The sequence below is a fragment of the Syngnathus leptorhynchus genome, chromosome 15, assembly GCF_054491065.1.
Source record: "Syngnathus leptorhynchus isolate UIUO chromosome 15, UIUO_Slep, whole genome shotgun sequence".
Lineage (NCBI taxonomy): Eukaryota > Metazoa > Chordata > Actinopteri > Syngnathiformes > Syngnathidae > Syngnathus > Syngnathus leptorhynchus.
The window spans coordinates 7828923-7846933 of record NC_141209.1 but is presented as its reverse complement, the minus strand read 5'-3'; the positions used below and the strand labels follow the sequence as shown (position 1 = coordinate 7846933).

General features: G+C 40.0%; 2 protein-coding genes across 5 annotated transcripts in view; both read left to right on the top strand.

Annotated features, from left to right (window-relative positions):
* The first annotated feature begins 158 nt into the window (after positions 1–158).
* Positions 159–3903, top strand: LOC147045480 (cell cycle control protein 50A-like). Its single transcript, XM_085931108.1, has 7 exons — positions 159–666; positions 1378–1497; positions 1765–1872; positions 1959–2046; positions 2147–2290; positions 2381–2590; positions 2762–3903. The coding sequence occupies exons 1-7, from the start codon at positions 418–420 to the stop codon at positions 2953–2955; spliced, it is 1113 nt and encodes a 370-aa protein (XP_085787234.1). The 5' UTR covers positions 159–417; the 3' UTR covers positions 2956–3903.
* Positions 3904–5759: 1856 nt separating this feature from the next.
* Positions 5760–18011, top strand: part of LOC147045479 (collagen alpha-1(XII) chain-like) — a 49574-nt gene continuing 37322 nt past the window's right edge. For all 4 annotated transcript variants that reach the window (XM_085931644.1, XM_085931642.1, XM_085931645.1 and 1 more), the window contains exons 1-14: positions 5760–5964; positions 7059–7164; positions 10020–10136; positions 10220–10363; positions 10549–10602; positions 11493–11756; positions 11841–12005; positions 12155–12328; positions 12422–12712; positions 12795–13397; positions 13574–13852; positions 13984–14259; positions 14359–14631; positions 17670–17939. In XM_085931644.1, coding sequence (XP_085787770.1) covers positions 7095–7164; positions 10020–10136; positions 10220–10363; positions 10549–10602; positions 11493–11756; positions 11841–12005; positions 12155–12328; positions 12422–12712; positions 12795–13397; positions 13574–13852; positions 13984–14259; positions 14359–14631; positions 17670–17939 — 2980 coding nt within the window. In that variant the 5' untranslated portion in view covers positions 5760–5964; positions 7059–7094. The remainder of the gene's footprint in view (positions 5965–7058; positions 7165–10019; positions 10137–10219; positions 10364–10548; positions 10603–11492; positions 11757–11840; positions 12006–12154; positions 12329–12421; positions 12713–12794; positions 13398–13573; positions 13853–13983; positions 14260–14358; positions 14632–17669; positions 17940–18011) is intronic.

Below are 18011 nucleotides of genomic sequence, written 5' to 3'. Positions count from 1 at the left end.
GAGAGAGAGAGAGAAAGAGCGAGAGAGGGAGAGAGAGAGAGAGAGAGAGAGAGAGAGAGAGAGAGAGAGAGAGAGAGAGAGAGAGAGAGAGAGAGAGAGAGAGAGAGAGAGAGAGAGAGAGAGAGAGAGAGAGAGAATTAAATGTACTTTCCTGTCAGACAGCGTCGGTGGGCGTTCCTTTGTGACGTCACATTACGCGTCAAAGCCTATGGGCTATGCTACTTCCTGTTTCTTAGTGTAAGATGGAACTATTACAACCGAAAGAACCGATGCAATTCTGAGCAACTGTTTAGATTTCTAATCGGGATTTTTTTTTAGGTTACCTTAAAGTTACGTGTCTTGTTTTTCTTGTGGATCAGAACGGTGAGTGAGCGGCTGTCCCACAACAGTATTATTTACTAAGAGCGGATTGCAACCATGATGGCGTCGAGCTACAACGCTAAGGAAGAGGACGGCCATCACTCAGGCCCCTCTAATCATGGTGGCGCTGGGGCCGTGAAAAGCAAGAAACCGGACAACACTGCATTTAAACAACAAAGACTACCTGCTTGGCAGCCCATCTTGACAGCTGGAACTGTACTCCCCGCTTTCTTCGTCATCGGTCTCATCTTCATCCCCATTGGAATCGGCCTGTATGTTACGTCAAACAACATCAAGGAGTTTGAGGTTGGTCCAGCTTTTCTTACAACCTTCTGCTATTCATATTGCGACGTCCAGGCACCTGCAGCCTCGTTTAACCACATTGTCATCGCAATCGGCCACGTAGACCATCAGAAAAGATGATAAGTGCCGAGCATATGGCATGCTACTTTCGTTAGCTTGTTCGGTTGACACTACAATATACAGTACAGAAAATTAGAACAACAAATTGATGTTGAGGTTCATTGGCAGTAAAAAAAGCAGCAATTATGTCTTGTGCTCAATTAGATTCATGAATTCGTCTTTGTAAACAAGCTCAAGCTGTTCTATTTGTTTTCAGTTACTTTCTTATAAAAGGTTAACAGTAGTAGTTAATGTCTTACCAAAGGAGTAGCCACATTGTTTAATGAAAGCCTGAGTATAAAGAATCATACACGTACCGACACAAATCAGAATTTCAAACATGCAGCTTTACATGCTCAGCAGGCTTGACACTGATAATTTTCAAGTAGCTTAGTCTGCACCAACTTCTTAAGTTGGTTTTAAGAGTATGTGACTTATTTGCACTTTTTTAAGATAGAACAAGACCATGTATGTTGATTAAAAGTTGTCTTAATTGGTGTATCATACGTAGGTTGGAGTAGAATGGATTGTGACTTGAATTATATAGCATACAATCATTATGAAGTTTGTTTACAATGATTTGAATTTATTAGATGCTATGCGTTTCATTTTCAGATTGATTACACCGGCGTGGACGTGTCAAGCCCATGCTATAGCTGTGCAAAAAACTACAGCTGGGACAACGCGGTACCCTGCTTGTGCTCTGTGAATTTCACTTTGGAGCAGCCATTTGAGGTGTGTCCTACCTTACCCGTACTACTCATGCACTCTGCATGCACTCAATGAATAATAAATACACGTTTCAGTCCAATATTGGTAGTATTGATTGGTGAATGACATTAAGTGTGGGGTAAACACAAAATCTCCATTAGCATCCAATTTTAGCTCAAGTAACGGGACACTTATGATTGATTTCTCCAATTTTAGTGCAGGGGAGAAGTGACCAGAATCTGCCGTTTTAATCTTCACATTCAGTAACAGTTTGTTTTTCTCCCCTTCCAGAGCAACGTCTTTATGTACTATGGCTTATCAAACTTCTATCAGAATCACAGACGCTATGTGAAATCCAGGGATGACAGCCAGCTGAATGGGGATCGTTCTGCTTTGACGGTATGGCTTTAAAGATGTTCTTCTGTCATCCATTCTGCAGAGATGTTTATCAAATAATGAAACTTAACACTGATTGCCTCTCATAGAATCCTAGCAAGGAATGTGAGCCTTACCGTACCAGCGAAAGCCAGCCCATTGCTCCTTGCGGGGCCATAGCCAACAGCCTCTTCAATGGTAAGAGCAAAGAAGCAGCAGTATGCCCAAAACGCTTACTTTAAAAGCAATATATATATATATATATATATATATATATATTTTTTTTTGCTTTTTGCAGACACTTTGGTTCTATATCATATTGACTCTAATGGCACCAGAATTAGAATCCCCCTGGTAAAGAAAGGCATTGCTTGGTGGACAGACAAGCATGTGAAGTTTAGGAATCCTGGTGGGATTGCCAATCTTACCATCGCTTTTCAAGGTAATTCCATCAAGTATGGCATGAAAATCAAGCGTTTTTCTCCGCTCTCAATCGTTACAGGCGTACTATTTTGGTCGTTTTATTTCTCAGGGACTAACAAGCCAGTGAACTGGAGAAAGCCAGTGTTTGAGTTGGACCCGGATGACCGTGATAACAATGGCTTCATCAATGAGGACTTCATTGTGTGGATGCGCACAGCCGCCTTACCCACTTTCCGCAAGCTCTACAGGATCATCCAGAAGAAGTCGAGCGCAACCCCAACGCTAGCTAGCGGCAGATACACCTTGGACATCACCTACAGTATCCTTTTGTACTCTGGTCAGCAGAGTTGCAAAGAAAGACCAGTTTGCGTGTTGTTTCTGCTAGAATTTGTACGGTGGGTTATTTATTATGTACTGCTGTGGGCCAAGTTTTCTTCTAATGTACTTTCCAAAAATCTCCAGTCACTTTTCCTTCATTCTATGTAATCAGATTACCCTGTCCTGAGCTTTGACGGTCGCAAGCGAATGATCTTGAGCACCATCTCCTGGATGGGAGGGAAGAACCCATTCCTGGGCATCGCCTACATCACCGTGGGCTCCATTTGCTTCTCCCTGGGTGTGGTTCTGCTCATCATCCACCATAAATATGACTCACGCAACAGTAGCGCAGATATTCAGAATTAGATCCCGCCTGCCGAGCGTCCATTGTGGACTGCTTGACGGTTTTCAGCGCAAATACACTGGTCATCTGTAAACGTATGTTTGTGCAAGAGCAGTCCCATATTTGTCCGATCGAAAGCTATGTTTGAAAATAACAGTACAATGCCAGAGTCTTGACTGCTTCAAGTTGGCTGCTGCGAATGTCATTTTGTGTTTTTATTTTTTTAAATGTGCTATTTATGTATATATCAAAGTATGTGTTGTATCTTAGCACAGCTTTGCGAATGGCTTAATTATTGAAGGGCATGTCTATTATATGTCAGCTTTTGTCCATGTCATGTATGACAAAATATCCTGCTGATGAATGTACTATGACATTATAATGACCTCATACCTCTAGGTTTAAGATGTTCAAAATGAGAAAAAAAAAAAAAACTCTTCTCATTTTCTAGCTTTGAGATGTTCAAAATGAGAAAAACATTTTCTGGTGCATCATCAAACTTGGTAAACATTAATGTTAGTAAGAAGTATGCCCTCATGACCAATTACAAATAATCTCAGCTCGCTTTCCACTTTTCACTAATGTACAAAAACTGAATCTGATTATTTATGCATGCAACAAACTTACACTCCATTGTTAAATGACTCGAGTTTTCTGTGTGGTTGATAAGTGGTAAGGGTTCTTCTGTTAAATTACATTGCACAATTATATCAGTGTTGACCAAATGATTTGCACTTAACCTTTATTTTGTCCCAAGTCCCCCCAGGGTTTGGCTCCAGCTCAACCTGAATAAGATTGAATGGTAAAAAAAAAAAAAAAGAAAAGCAGTGCGACCCAACCTCACGCTCACACCTTTCAGAATTTCCACCTGTTTTAGTACACCTTTGTTAAAATGTGGAGTCTTTTGTGAAATTGAAATGAGTGGGATTTTACAAGGTTAACAGGTTCCAATTAAAGAATTTGTCAATGTCTGGGGTTTTGTATTTTATTTCCGCATTCCTCTATTTCATCTATTCACAAGTGCAGTTGCTGCAGGATTAAGATAAACAATTTTGTTTTCAAATGTGAATAAAATCACTAGGGGGAAACCTGCAATCTTGACTTGATGAATGATAGTCACACAGCTATTATTAAGTATACTGTACTTGGTTTGTAGACTGCTCATAAATGTTTACTATACATAGTAATTTTGGAAGTTCTATTGTAATTGTTTTGCATCTTGAAGAAATTCTTTCATATTGGGTGTTGTACATCTATTGGCATTTGGCCGTCTTTGTAATAACAGGGATTGGCCAGCAGATGTCCCTATTTTGCATATATTGGAAACTTTGTTGGAAACTTCTGCACTGTCAAATTCTTTTTATCTTAACAGTTACTGAGCCATTGCAACCAATCCAGTCGCTAAAGTTAACTCAAAATTAGGTAGCCTAGTTAAAAACTGTGCATATGTGGACATTAGTCATAGTAGGCAACCCAATGGGCTTGCTATAAGAGAGGTCACTGCAAGGATGACTTTGGTTTACAACACTTCTCATCAAACAAAAGCACTATATGCAATTAATGTGTCCCTTTATCAATTTCTCCGGTTTCCTCTGTAAAAGCATGGATGCTCGGTTAAGTAAAAACTTATTTGCCAAAAAGTGTGAATAGAAGTGTGGTTGCTTATGTGTGCCCTGTGGATTTCCAAAACATGCTACCATGTTAAAAAAGGCAATTGTCACCATCAGGTCTTCCAATGCTTTGAAGACACCATCAATTTACAAAGACAAGGGTACAGTGCAAGCTCTTTTTATATTTTTTAAATATTTTCTTGTAACTGTGGTAAATGTGGGTGGTGCAAGTTAATAGTTAATAACACTGGCGAGAATGTGTTTTATGTTGAACCAGCTTTCACTCTTTAATCCTGTTTGAACAGGATGGCAGTACTTATTCATCTGAAGGGTGGATCAAATATCTGATCCACAAAACTCCCTGAGACTTGATGGGTCATGTCTGATAAGAAGAAAAGACAAGGAAAAAAAACCACACACACACATTCTAAGTCCAATTTGTAACCAGAGCTGTGACCTGATGTATCAAATTAAAACACCAAATCCTCCAACCATCCCTTTGCCCAATCTCACACATAATGTGATAACATTCAAGTACTCCACACTCCAACATCTTATTCCCTCTTGCCATTAAAACGACACAAACCACAATGAATCTTTCTGTATTTCTGTATTTTATGTTTATAAAAAAAAAAAAAAGTCTATTAACTGTTAAAATTTCATGATAAAACTGTATTTTTTGCATAGAGAAAATTCCTCCAGCAATTCTCATGCAGTTTTCAGTGTTGGGCTCCAGAGAGCACCAAAGAACAACCAGTCAGTGACACAATACGGGAAGTGCGCCTGATGAAGAAGTCCTTGAACTTTTCTTAACTAAAGTGACATTTTCACAAATGTCCAAATTTCTGCGAAACACGAAGAATGAGCTAAACGCTCTTCATTTGATGACATCAGTGTTGATGCTTAAAAGCATTCTGAGTATATTAGGTTTAGGCAATGAATCACAAGGAGCTTGTCAGTTTCTTTCCCCAGAGCAAACAATTTGACTCATCACTTGATACATATCCAAATAAATTGTATTTCTTAGCTCGCACAACCCCCGCAGTGTCGTCTGGCCAAACTACTGTGAGGTCACGTTGGCGCTGGAAACTCAATAAACCGCCAGACCAATGGAATTTGAAGGGAAAAAAATGTCATTTCCAAGGAACCGCGCGGTCCCAGCAGGGGGACATATATCAAGTAACAGGCGGGGGAAAGTCGTCAGAGAGCAAAATGATGGTAAATTGAGAGTTGGGAACTGCCCCCCTATTAAGAAGCCGGTGCTGGAGAGAATCTTCCCACTTGGAAGGAAGCTTTTCCTCCTTGGACATCTGCTGGTGGAGCGCGCAGGAGGCAGAGAGGAAAGAAGGCGCGCACAAGGAGGCTTCTTCACCCAAGGCACATTCGAATTCTCATCTTTCCATCTTTTGGCTTCTTCAATAGGTGAGCCGTCCAACTTTATTCTTTTATTGACAATTTCGACAGTTAATTGACTGAGAGAGTTCTTGATTTTTGAGTCGCTTTTTTTCATTATCTTTTTATTTGCAAATCATTTTGAATTTTTTTACAACTCTTAATCCGTCTATCATCAATCTAGCTTTTATTGTTTTATTCGCAAATCATTTTGAAAATATTTTGACAACTCTCAATCCGTCTATCCATCACTCTATCACTCTATCTATCACTCTATCTATCACTCTATCTATCACTCTATCTATCACTCTATCTATCACTCTATCTATCACTCTATCTATCACTCTATCTATCTATCTATCTATCTATCTATCTATCTATCTATCTATCTATCTATCTATCTATCTATCTATCTATCTATCTATCTATCTATCTATCTATCTATCTATCTATCTATCTATCTATCTATCTATCTATCTATCTATCTATCTATCTATCTATCTATCTATCTATCTATCTGTCATGGACAGAGCTATATTTTACGATTATCAAATCTTTTGTAGTTGAAGAGTAGAAGAAGGGCCAAAGTAATGATTTGGCCCCTCAATGTTCACATTTAAATTGATTTTGAGGCAGCAAAATGTATCCTGCATGTTCATTTTGTGTACATTTCTATCCAATTAAAAAAAAAAAAAACATTGTACAACAAATATGACCAGTCTATTAATTTACCGCTCATGCATCTATGATAACCACCATAATTGAAGACTATTGCCTCTTAGTCTAGATGATGTTTTTGTTTTTTGTCAATTTATGGCAGCTGGGCTGCAGCTCGTAAATTCAAAAGAAGACTAGCAGTGTATAAGAAAGATAGATGATTTCAAGTAAAGTGGTTTAAAATCTTCAAATTAATAAACGGCACGTCTCATGAATATCTCAACTCTCGAGTCTTAGGTTGCATCATATGTGCCAGTAACCTCCAGCTGACTGTGTCTATACCAAACTGCTTCCATTCATGAACGCTTTAAGCAACTAATTAAATATATCCATACCATGCAGTATATAAACGCAACACATGAGGCGCTGTTGCCTAGACTAACTCTAAATCCCTGGCTCTTATCCAGACCCATTGATGCCCTGCTAACCCCCAAGGTCTAAAAATGAAGAAAGGGCTGTGTCTGGCCACAGCTGCCTTGTTTGCAGCTCTGATATCCTCCATCGATGCTCAAGGTAAATCAAGCACAGCCGTCACTCACTCTAATGAGACACACTTTACCCTTTCTCTCTCTTTCACTCCTCCCTCTCTTCTTATCTCCAGTTGTTAGTGTTGCAAGGAGATAGATCTTTATTTGAATGTCATTGATTATATGACAATGTGTAACGGTGAAATCAATAAAGTTGTTGTTATTCTATGTGTATGCTTGACTGTGTGACCCACGGCTATTGCTGTGTATTCTGTCAGATTTAAATGCCGTGACTCAATATTGAATCACATTAAGACTGCAATTTAAATGATTTTGATCTATTCATAGCAAATGTTGCAATATGGCAAATAGTAGCAAATCAACAGCGCAAAATTGTATTCCATTTCTAACTTGTAATTAAATGTCTTAAAACAGCAGGGCAAACACTGACGTCATCAGATTTTATTGCTTAGCGCTTCACCATTAAATATCTTAGTAGGGCTGCTATTTTCCATGGTGACATTTGCTGAATCCCATCGAATAGGACACTGGAAAAAATGATTAGACACTTGTAAAATAGTGTTGAATCAGTAACGCTCAGTGGATTGAAGTTATCATATAATGTTGAAAATTAATCAGTGTGGTTTAAAAAACATCAAGCTCGACTAACCATCACGATTTTATTTAAATTTATTGAACTGCATTGATTATACAAATTAGATGTGACATTTATTCTGTGTAAAGTTAGATTATAAGTGAATGGTATTTTCCTGTACACGCAATGTAATTCGTTATAGGATGTGAAGGTTGACAACGAAAAGTAACTTACGACTCAAATATGTTATCAAAAAATTTATCAAATATAGTATGGAAACATTGTCATTTTTTCCTTCCTTATAAAGCTTTCTGGCAGCGTGAGTGGAGTCTAAGCTCTCTTCTCATATATCTCCACTGCACGAATGGAAAGATGAAATAGGAGAATAGCAAATGAATCCTCAGACAGCAATGAGACACACAAAGAGCCTTTCTCGGCCTCCTTTGCGGGCATTTGCAAAAACGCTGACTTTGCGAAATGTATGGAAAGCGAATATGCAGTAATGTTTAATGTCAGCACATGTTGCTGAATGACTTTGGCATTTTTCCCTGCTTCCATGGGAGAGTCGTTGTTCCTTCCCCTTCTCCCTGGTCTCCCTTTCTGGCAGTAGCTCAAACCAGGGTGGCTGGCTGCCTGGAGACTGAGGTTACTCAGAGAACAGTAGCCAGACACAGAGCGGGTGTCCTTTATTAGAAGCTGATGGGACAGAACGCCAACAGCCACAAGTTCCTAAAAACACACCAGAGACCACCTTTGGTCCTCAAGTGTATTTAAACTCCAGGAAAAGAAACTATATACATCTACTGAAGACTTCCCTAAACAATTTTTATTGAGTCATTTCCTGAACACACACACACATTATTCACACCTTCATACCATTGTTGGAGCAGTGAACTCGTGGAGAATTGAGTGCCGACACGTTCCATCGGGGCTCCTTGAATTTATAAGACAGGTTGGTGATCCTCCAATCCCAGTTTTTACCTATTTGATGACCTCCTGTTCATCATCTGCCTTTGCATTCAGTGTATACCCAAACTATGGCTTCCTTCCCCAAAATGTATTTTACAATGATATCCATGGAAAAATTCTTATTAACAGCTAGCATGCGGTCTCATGTAGAAACGCTCTCCTGATTTCTAAAATTGTTTGCATGTCCATTTGTTTTAAATTAGTCATATTGCTCCAGTACAGAGAGTTTTAATAAGTCATTCTAGTTTATTGATGATGATTTATTTTCTCACTTACTGCCATATTGGCACATATTAATGATAAGATATGCCATTGAGTTGGTTTATAAAGACAATAACACAGCTAATGTGAATGCCAGATTAAATATTAAGCACTTTGAGAGGAGTTTTATGCATGCAGATTTTCACATACTACATACATAGGCTTTTAGTTTGGCACCTATAAGAGGGAATATCATTGTAAAATATATTTGTCATTTGTCTGTGTGGCCCCAACTGTACATGGAGAAGCAAGTCCATCAAAGTTGTCAAGCTGAACAACTTTCACATGTACATGATGCATGATCCGAAAATTGCCTTCTTTCCCAATATACTGTATGTCCTTTATTTATTTTATTTTTTTTAGACTATGTATATATTGCACATGTAAAAAACATGTTGATGCTGTTGTGGAAAAAGTACACAAGAGTCTCATGTGACAAATTGTGTATTCTTTTTTAAAAGGTTTGCAATGGATATGTGCCACTGTTTTTTTGAACCAAATAAACAACATGGAATATGTTTATATACTGTGTGTATATAAAACATATGGTGTTCAATTGCATTTAGACTTCAGTATGGCATCTTGAGTTCCATTGTATAATCAGTAACTTGCAGTTGAGTTGTGTTTTTGTCATGCTGGGATCAACTTTTGTGGTTTAAGTGGTCGTTGCATGCGTTGTGATGACTGCACTCAGCATGTTATTTGGATGGTTCACGTTCATGTTTGCACTATGGTTATGTTTGAGTCGTGCACATGTTATGTTTGCCAGTGCTTGAGTTGTTGGCCTCCGTGGTTGGACAACTCAAACAAATGCCATTTTTACTCCGAAATGGCTTCTCACACTGTTTCTGGTGTTGTCACATTTCTGTACTTGTCACGTGACACATGGGCATCAATGCTTTGTGTCTATTCCCCAACAACGAAAAAAGCTCACTTCAACCGTGAAGTGTTTGTCGTTGGGATTCATGTGAATGCTTGACTAGAAATTCCATCTTATATTTGATCAAAAATATTACCATAAACATACATAACTACTATAAGTATTTGTGTTTAATACTGATTCATCTGTTTTCCAGTGGATCCCCCCTCGGACTTGAACTTTAAAATTCTAAATGAGAACACAGTGGAAATGTCTTGGGTAAGGCCCTCGACAAGAATAGAAGGCTTCAGAGTACAAATTACTTCAGAGGCAGGTGAGTAAAGACCGCAGATCTTGGGGTCATTTAATCCGACAACACAACCTAACATTCGATTTGTTGTTTTATCTCTTATGCAGATGAACCAACAAGAGATTTTGCCCTTAATGCTTATACTACGTCCACATCAATCACTAACCTGACCCCTGATTTGGACTACTCAGTATCCATCAACTCCTATTATGGATCTGAGGAGAGTATTCCCATCTTTGGTCGACTCACAAGTAAGTGAATTTTTTGGGAAAAGTGGATGCACCAACATATAGTACTGAATGTGCAAGCAGATGGTTCTGATTGTGTTGGCTTGTTTTTATGACGTGTTGATTTACTTCGCCTGTTGAGAAAAGATTGCAGGAGGACCGGGACAACAATGTGCTCTGTTGACTGTCTAAGTGTTCTTGTCTTTCAGTCCAATCCAGTAACTCCAGTGGACGAGTTCGAAGGCCACCGTCAAATGCAATAAGTAAGTGTTTTTTTCAGGTGCCAACCAAAATATTTTCAGCGCTTCTCCATCGTCTCTCTTCTTTCTCAAATATTTCTTCATGACAGTCGTCATTGTACGCCCCCCCCCGCGGAATAATTTAGTCATTTTACATTCTGGGTAATGAGTGCATAACGTTCTTGACAGTGGCTGGGAAGGCATTGATTCCGTTAATTAACAGCAGTTGCCACATTACGAAAAAAATGAAAAGAAGGCTTCAGGCCTCACGTTAAGACACAAGGTTTCTTTTGTGCGTCATGGAGGGGGAAGAGAACGGGAAGGGGAGGGTGACCCAGGAACGACACATTCATTGTACCCTGTAGAAACAGGCAACGTCTGACAAAGTACGTCATAGGGATTTAAACATCTTGAACATCCCCCCACCTGTTGATCCTTTTGGAAACCACTTCCAGATTTCACTTTGACTTGTTCATAGCTAAACACTCACTGTCTTTCACATTACGTCTTTTCCAACATTTGGTCAGATAATTTCAGATGAAAAAAAGAAGAACACATTTGGAATGAATTAGACCAATTTGAATATCATGTGTACCTTCAAGATTGTCAGAAATTATAACAGGCAAACATTATTCTAACAGAAAATACAATCGACTACAAACAACCTTGCAGAATTTTGAAAAGTGAATATTGCAGCTGGGCCTTCTGGTAAATATTTGGTCCACATGGCTACTTCAGGGTGGAATGACTATACCAAACCCACTCTTTGGCACAGATGCATATTTCCTTTGGTGTCAGGATCCACATAAGAAGAAAATAGTCAGTTTAAAATTATTTTTACACTAATCCCGAGGTTAGGTTAGTTTAAATTCTGCAATAAAACTCTGACCCATTTCTACTCTTTGTTTCTACAGAGTGCTCTGTCAGTGCAATTGCAGATTTGGTTTTTCTGGTTGACGGTTCATGGAGCGTGGGCAGAGAGAACTTTAAGCACATCCGTAGTTTTATCGCTAGCCTGGCTGGAGCCTTTGACATTGGCGAGGACAAAACTCGAGTGGCAGTGGTACAATACAGTACGGATACTCGCACAGAGTTCCCTCTGACCCGTTACACCAGGAGAGGAGACCTAATCCAAGCCATCAACTCACTGCCATACAAGGGAGGAAATACTATGACAGGTGAGGAGCTCCTCAGTCAATTTCACATAAGAATGAAATAAGACAAATACAGAATGTGTCATGTCTTTATACCTTTGTCTTTAGGTGATGCCATTGAGTACTTGCTGCAAAACATCTTTACGGAGGAAACTGGGTCCAGGAAAGTTTTTCCAAAGATAGCCATGATCATCACTGATGGAAAATCTCAGGATCCAGTGGAAGAGCAAGCTAGAAGACTTAGGAACATTGGAGTGGAAATATTTGTCCTAGGTATGTGTTTCATAACGTGAATTTTTATTTTGCTCTCCCATGTGTCCTATCGGCATGTTCTTGGAAACTCCCTGACTTTCCACTGATGGTCCATTGTAAGAGTGATATCATAAATTATTTTTATTTTTATTTCTCTTTATCCATCGCAGGTATCAAAGGTGCAGATGATGATGAACTTAGAGAAATGGCTTCCACTCCGTACGACAAACATGTGTACAATGTAGCCAATTTTGATATGATCCAAGATGTCGAGAGAAAGATCATCTCAGAAGTATGCTCTGGTGTTGATGAGCAGCTCAGCGTTCTCGTCAGCGGTGAAGAAAGTAGGTTCCACATTCTGCTTATAAAATGCAGTACTGGAAAGTTATTGCAGTCTTGCTGAATTCCTTTTTTGTCTGGTCTGATGGCTTTCATAGTGGTGGAGCCGGCGTCCAACTTGCAAGTGACGGAAATCGCATCAAAGTCAATGAGGGTGACGTGGGATGCCTCACAGGGATATGTCACAGGATATAAGCTTGTCCTGGTTCCCATGTTGCCTGGCATTAGTCGTCAAGAATTGTACATAAGCGTGATGCAGAACTCCATCAATGTTCGTGATCTCGCTCCTGATACCGTGTACGAGATAAGCCTGTATGCCCTCAAGGGTTTGACACCGAGTGAACCCATCATGACTACGGAGAAGACACAGCCCGTCAAAGTGAGAACAGGTGAGAAGATTTGTTTGTGTGATTTATTGCCATTCTTGATGTTATTTTGTCTTTAACTCCATTGTGCGTGCTGTCATTCTAGAATGCTCGCTGGGAGTGGATGTGCAGGCTGACGTGGTTCTGCTGGTGGACGGTTCATACAGTATTGGATTACAGAATTTTGCCAAAGTCCGTGCCTTCTTGGAGGTACTGGTCAATTCCTTTGACGTTGGCCCCAACAAGGTCCAGCTAAGTTTGGTCCAGTACAGTCGAGATCCACACACTGAGTTTGCGCTCAACAGCCATCATGACATTAACGCGGTTGTCAAAGCTGTCCGCACTTTCCCTTATCGTGGAGGCTCCACCAACACTGGCAAGGCTATGGCCTACGTGAAGGACAAGATCTTTACTAGCACACGTGGTGCGAGAGACAATGTCCCCCGTGTCATGGTGCTGATCACGGATGGAAAATCATCAGACTCTTTTAAGGACGCAGCAACCAACCTGAGAAATAATGATGTGGAAATCTTTGCTGTTGGTGTGAAAGATGCAGTGAGGTCAGAGCTGGAAGCAATCGCCAATGAACCATCAGATACTCACGTCTATGAGGTGGAAGACTTTGATGCCTTCCAGAGGATTTCCAAAGAGCTTACCCAGTCCATCTGTTTGAGGATTGAACAGGAACTTCTCAAGATTAAAAAGAAGAGTAAGTTGCAAGACAAATGACCTGAGACCATGAAGCATGCAGATGTACGACAACTAAATAAATACATTCCATAGTGGAGAACAATAAGTATATCAATTGAAGCTCACATGTAATTTTCAAGTGTCATGTGATTTAGTACAGTATTGTCCACTCACTATATTATTATCTCTTCGTAGGTCTGCTTCCACCCGAAAACTTGGAATTCTCTGAGATTACCTCCCGCAGCTTCCGCACAACGTGGATTGCACCTGTTTCCGATGTTTTGGGTTACCTGGTGAGATTCCGTAAGGCTGAAGATGTTACCGGAGAATATGTTACTATGGCAGTTCCCCGTGAGACGACCACAGCTGTTCTGCCACACCTTACGCCCCTCACTACATATGAGGTCAATGTCTTTGGGCAATATGAGAAGGGGGACAGTTTCCCTTTGACTGGTGAAGAAACTACCCTTGAAGGTAAGATATTTATCTTTATCTGGAGGGTTTGGTAAACTTGTAATTACCAGTCATCCAAATGTACTGTAAATACGCATTAGTTGTTCATTTATGATAGCTACACCTTTACCATATGTGTTTTACCTTTCCAGAGAAAGGGAGGGTACGGAACCTACGAGTTACGGAGGAAACTACGAGCAGTTTCAGGGTATCTTGGAAACCTGCTCCAGGATCGGTTCTCAGATACCGCCTGACGTACGTCCCACTTAGTGGTGCTGGGGAAATATTGGAAGCCCAAACTATCGGAGATGAGACTACCATTGTTCTAGAGGAACTTTTCCCCATCACCACCTATCGTGTGTCTGTGTCTGCTGAGTACATCACAGGCCTGGGGGATGAAATGCAAGTGGATGGTACCACCAAAGAAGGTGAGCAAAGAACAGAATTACAACATTGATGACTCTGAGAACTTGTCTTCCTGCGCATTGAATACTGATTATAAATATTTCATTTTTGTTTGTCCTCAGTCATTGGTTCTCCTCGTAACCTCCGGGTGTTTGATGAAACCATCAATAGCATGAGACTAACATGGGAGGCTGCTCCAGGAAATGTTCTCCAATACATCATTGCCTATAAACCTGCCGAGGCAGGTGAGAGGAGAGAAGTCACTATCAGAGGAGATACAACCGAGGCTTTGCTTCAGAACCTCCAACCAGATACTGAATATGAACTGTTTGTCAGCGCACGTTATACTTCGGCTTTGGGTGATCCTCTTCTTGGTACAGGAACAACATTAGAAGGTAAGAAGGAGTTTCACTTCATTATTTGGTACAGACTGAAGGTTTGATGATGAGGAAATCTCTGTGTGTGTGTGGGGCGGGGGGGGGTAGGAGGGGATGATAGTAAATAATCCTGGTTTGTCTGCAAGTCGTGCTGTCCTGCCATGAATGGCAGGTATGCAACAGCCATGCACAGTATGAAAATATTTGTTTACAGTAACCTTCAGATGCAGTTAAATAAGCTAAAAGGGTTTTTGAGAGCGCAAGTTCTCCATCATTGCCAGAGTGTTGGAGCCCAACACGTTAAGAAAGGAGGTAAAATAAAATAAGATTAATTTAAAACAGAATGACAGAGGTGTTGTGGCATTATGAACAACAACAAAGGCTTTGTCTCCAGCAGAGAAGAATGTCAGTTCCATTAAAATGTTTATTAAAATAAAGGTGGTGAGGGGGAAACAAAATCTGTGTTCTGCCGGTGAGAACAGTCATCATAGTTTTCTGCTCTGACACTTGCAACAGAGGCTTCATTGTTGTTGATCTAAAGTGAGAAGGCAAATGTTTACAATTCTATTTTATAATGAAACTTTATTGAAATTGATATCCAAAGTCATCACATCATAAATTTGACGTGAATTAAGATTCAAAAGGTAAAATGAAACTATCCAGGCCCTGCAATGAATGGTTTCAGCCTTCAGCTATTGATGTCATGTAAACACATTCCCTTCTCAACCAATGACATTTCATATTTATAGACCACAATCATGTTGTTCCAGCCCAGATGACATTAGGTGTGGTGTGGTTTCATTTTGTAGAATGATTAATGTAAACAAAATTCCCTTTGTATTTTCCATCCTGACCAAAATGATGTCAAATATGTGCCATCACTAGCTGCACACCCCCATAGGAAAAGGCCCAATGACAAAGCACTTTGTTTAGGCGGCTCTATTAAGCTGTCATGATCTCAGCACGCTCTGAACACTGATCTCATTGTGTTCAGGGGTCATTTGCTTTGAGTGACCCTCCCTGTGAAGTCCGTGTAGGTGGGTTATACAAAGCATGCTCTTATGGCTAAGCCCATATGGTGTTAGCCAACACAGAAGTCACTGGGTAGGCAGAATTGTTACTCTGAAATGTCGAAGAGCGAAGCACATTCCCCAGGTGCAGCAGGAAATGGAATATGCCATTCAACCTTGAACAAAGATAGTTATTTACTTATGAGGTGGTATGTCTGTCCATAATGGAAGATGTCACCAATGGGAACACCCGATAGATGCTGGGTAGGGCAAAGGACTTCCAAGATTTGAGAGAGTGAAGATAAATACAAAGTAGTGTTACATTTAGCCTGCACGTATTTTGGAAGGACAACATTGTTGCCTCTCACAAATTATTATTATTATTTTTTTGTTTCTCTTATTTACTATATATGATATTTTTGTTATAAGTTAATTTTTATCTTCATGACTTTTATCTTCATGGCTTCCAACTTAGAGAAAGGGAGGACTTGACAAGTCAGAACTTGTTGCTGAACTTAGTCCACAGCTCAGTGGCCAAATGGCATTTTAAAATAATGAAGATAATTATTAGTGCATGAGATAGTGCTGGTGCATTTTTGTGGTTGCTTTTTATTTGTTGTTATAATGAGCTTTGGGAATCTCTGGTTACAAATGTAAATGTTATTCCAGCACACACCCAACAGGGAAAGCTCTTTTGATATTCTTGAGTTTTATCAGATCAGATTTTATCAATGCGGGTAAGGTTTTTGTGCAAATTTATCAGTTTTTTTTTATTTTTTTCAAGGTTTTAATGTGAGATTAGCACTGATATAATGAGGACAATAGGTTGAGGGCAGTATGCAAAATATGTGGTGAATGTTTCTATGAGCATACCAGGAATGCCCATAATTTGATTATGTTTTCATTAGCATATAATTCCTCCCGGTGTTACCAGGAATGCCCATAATTTGATTTAGGATAGCTGTCTTGCAGGTTTAGCTTTTCACAGTGGAAAAACTCAGACTGAGTTTATGCTAAATCTGTGAACCATGTGTTTCATGCATGCATGCTTTACCTTTTGGAGTGGCCCCTTCGCTTGTGTGCAAATGTTGAAAAGTGGGCCACTGTCTGCGAAAGCAATCATTCCGTTCCTTCCCTTCGCCCACGGTTCACACACAGCCGGAACAGTCAATCAAATTTATCTTTTGCCATTTCTTAGGCAAAGACTTTCCAGGTGTTTGGATGCTCTGGCTACAGTTTGTGCATCCTTGACTTTTCATGGTCCTCAAACTCTGGAACTCTTTATCTCTGAAGTCTAATCTCAAGGTGCAGATCATTCTGCTTGGCTAGAACATCTTCTGCTGTTATTTCGGTTCAGATCGCTTTCCAAGCCGTCAGTAATGGATGGATGGGATGCTAAGAAGGAGAAATAAATTAGACACAGGGACTGCTTCTCATGCTGGGAATCACAGCTCATATATTTTCTTTTCAATGGGGTATGAAAATGATTGACAGCGACCACCTACCACAAATAATCCGATAAAGGCATTAAAAAAAAATCTTCATGGGGCACATGGTTGTTCTGGTTTCTCAAAGTTTCAGCCAGGTGGGAGTGGTGAGAGTCTCGGCACAGGCTCACCACTCTTAGCATCTGGCTGCTCCTCATGAAACACCACCAACAAAATCCCCAAGCTGTAAAATGAGTGAGGACATGAGGTAGTGCAACATCTGCAATTGTGGTATTGTGGATCATGTTCTTTTTTTTTTCAATGGAAAATTAAAGTGCTACAAGGAGAGGGTGCAGCTACGGAATTTGTGATTAGGTTAAAAGATTTTTCCCAACGGTCTTTAATTATAAAAGGAGATGGTCATGGTGTCGTAGAGATCCTGCAGATGTGTGATGATGGATTATTCTTTGGTGTGAATGTCGATACTACCAAATCCCCCTTAGTCATTGTTTTATATCTTTATGCATCATGAGAGGGAATAAAGCATAGTCGAAAATGTATCCAACTACAATATATGATTTTTGTTGGTATTTGAATATTTCTCTCAATTTCTCCACAGAACTTGGCTCACCCAGAGACCTAGTGACTAAAGATCCCACAGACACCACTTTTATTGTGTCTTGGGTTGCGGCCCCGGGTAAGGTCCGTCAGTACCGGATCACCTGGCAGTCTATGTTCACCGCGGAGTCTGGGGAAAAAAGAATTCCAGGAGAGTTGACATCCACGATTCTGGATGGTCTCACACCAGAGACACGTTATCAGGTGTCTGTGTATGCTGTTTATGGTCACGGTGAAGGTCAACCATTAGCTGGAGAGGAAACCACAGATAGTAAGTCGATTATTTTTAATCCCTCTGTTCCACTTATTCTCAAATTAATATTTGCAACATTGTTTCTTGTTT

What these genes read in the sequence shown, in the direction of transcription:
- LOC147045480 (XM_085931108.1), top strand. Translation starts at nt 418, where the DNA reads ATGATGGCGTCGAGCTACAACGCTAAGGAAGAGGACGGCCATCACTCA. An exon ending in ACAACATCAAGGAGTTTGAG is followed by an intron (nt 667 to 1,377) that starts GTTGGTCCAGCT and finishes TTTCATTTTCAG; the next exon opens with ATTGATTACACCGGCGTGGA. An exon ending in AGCCAACAGCCTCTTCAATG is followed by an intron (nt 2,047 to 2,146) that starts GTAAGAGCAAAG and finishes TGCTTTTTGCAG; the next exon opens with ACACTTTGGTTCTATATCAT.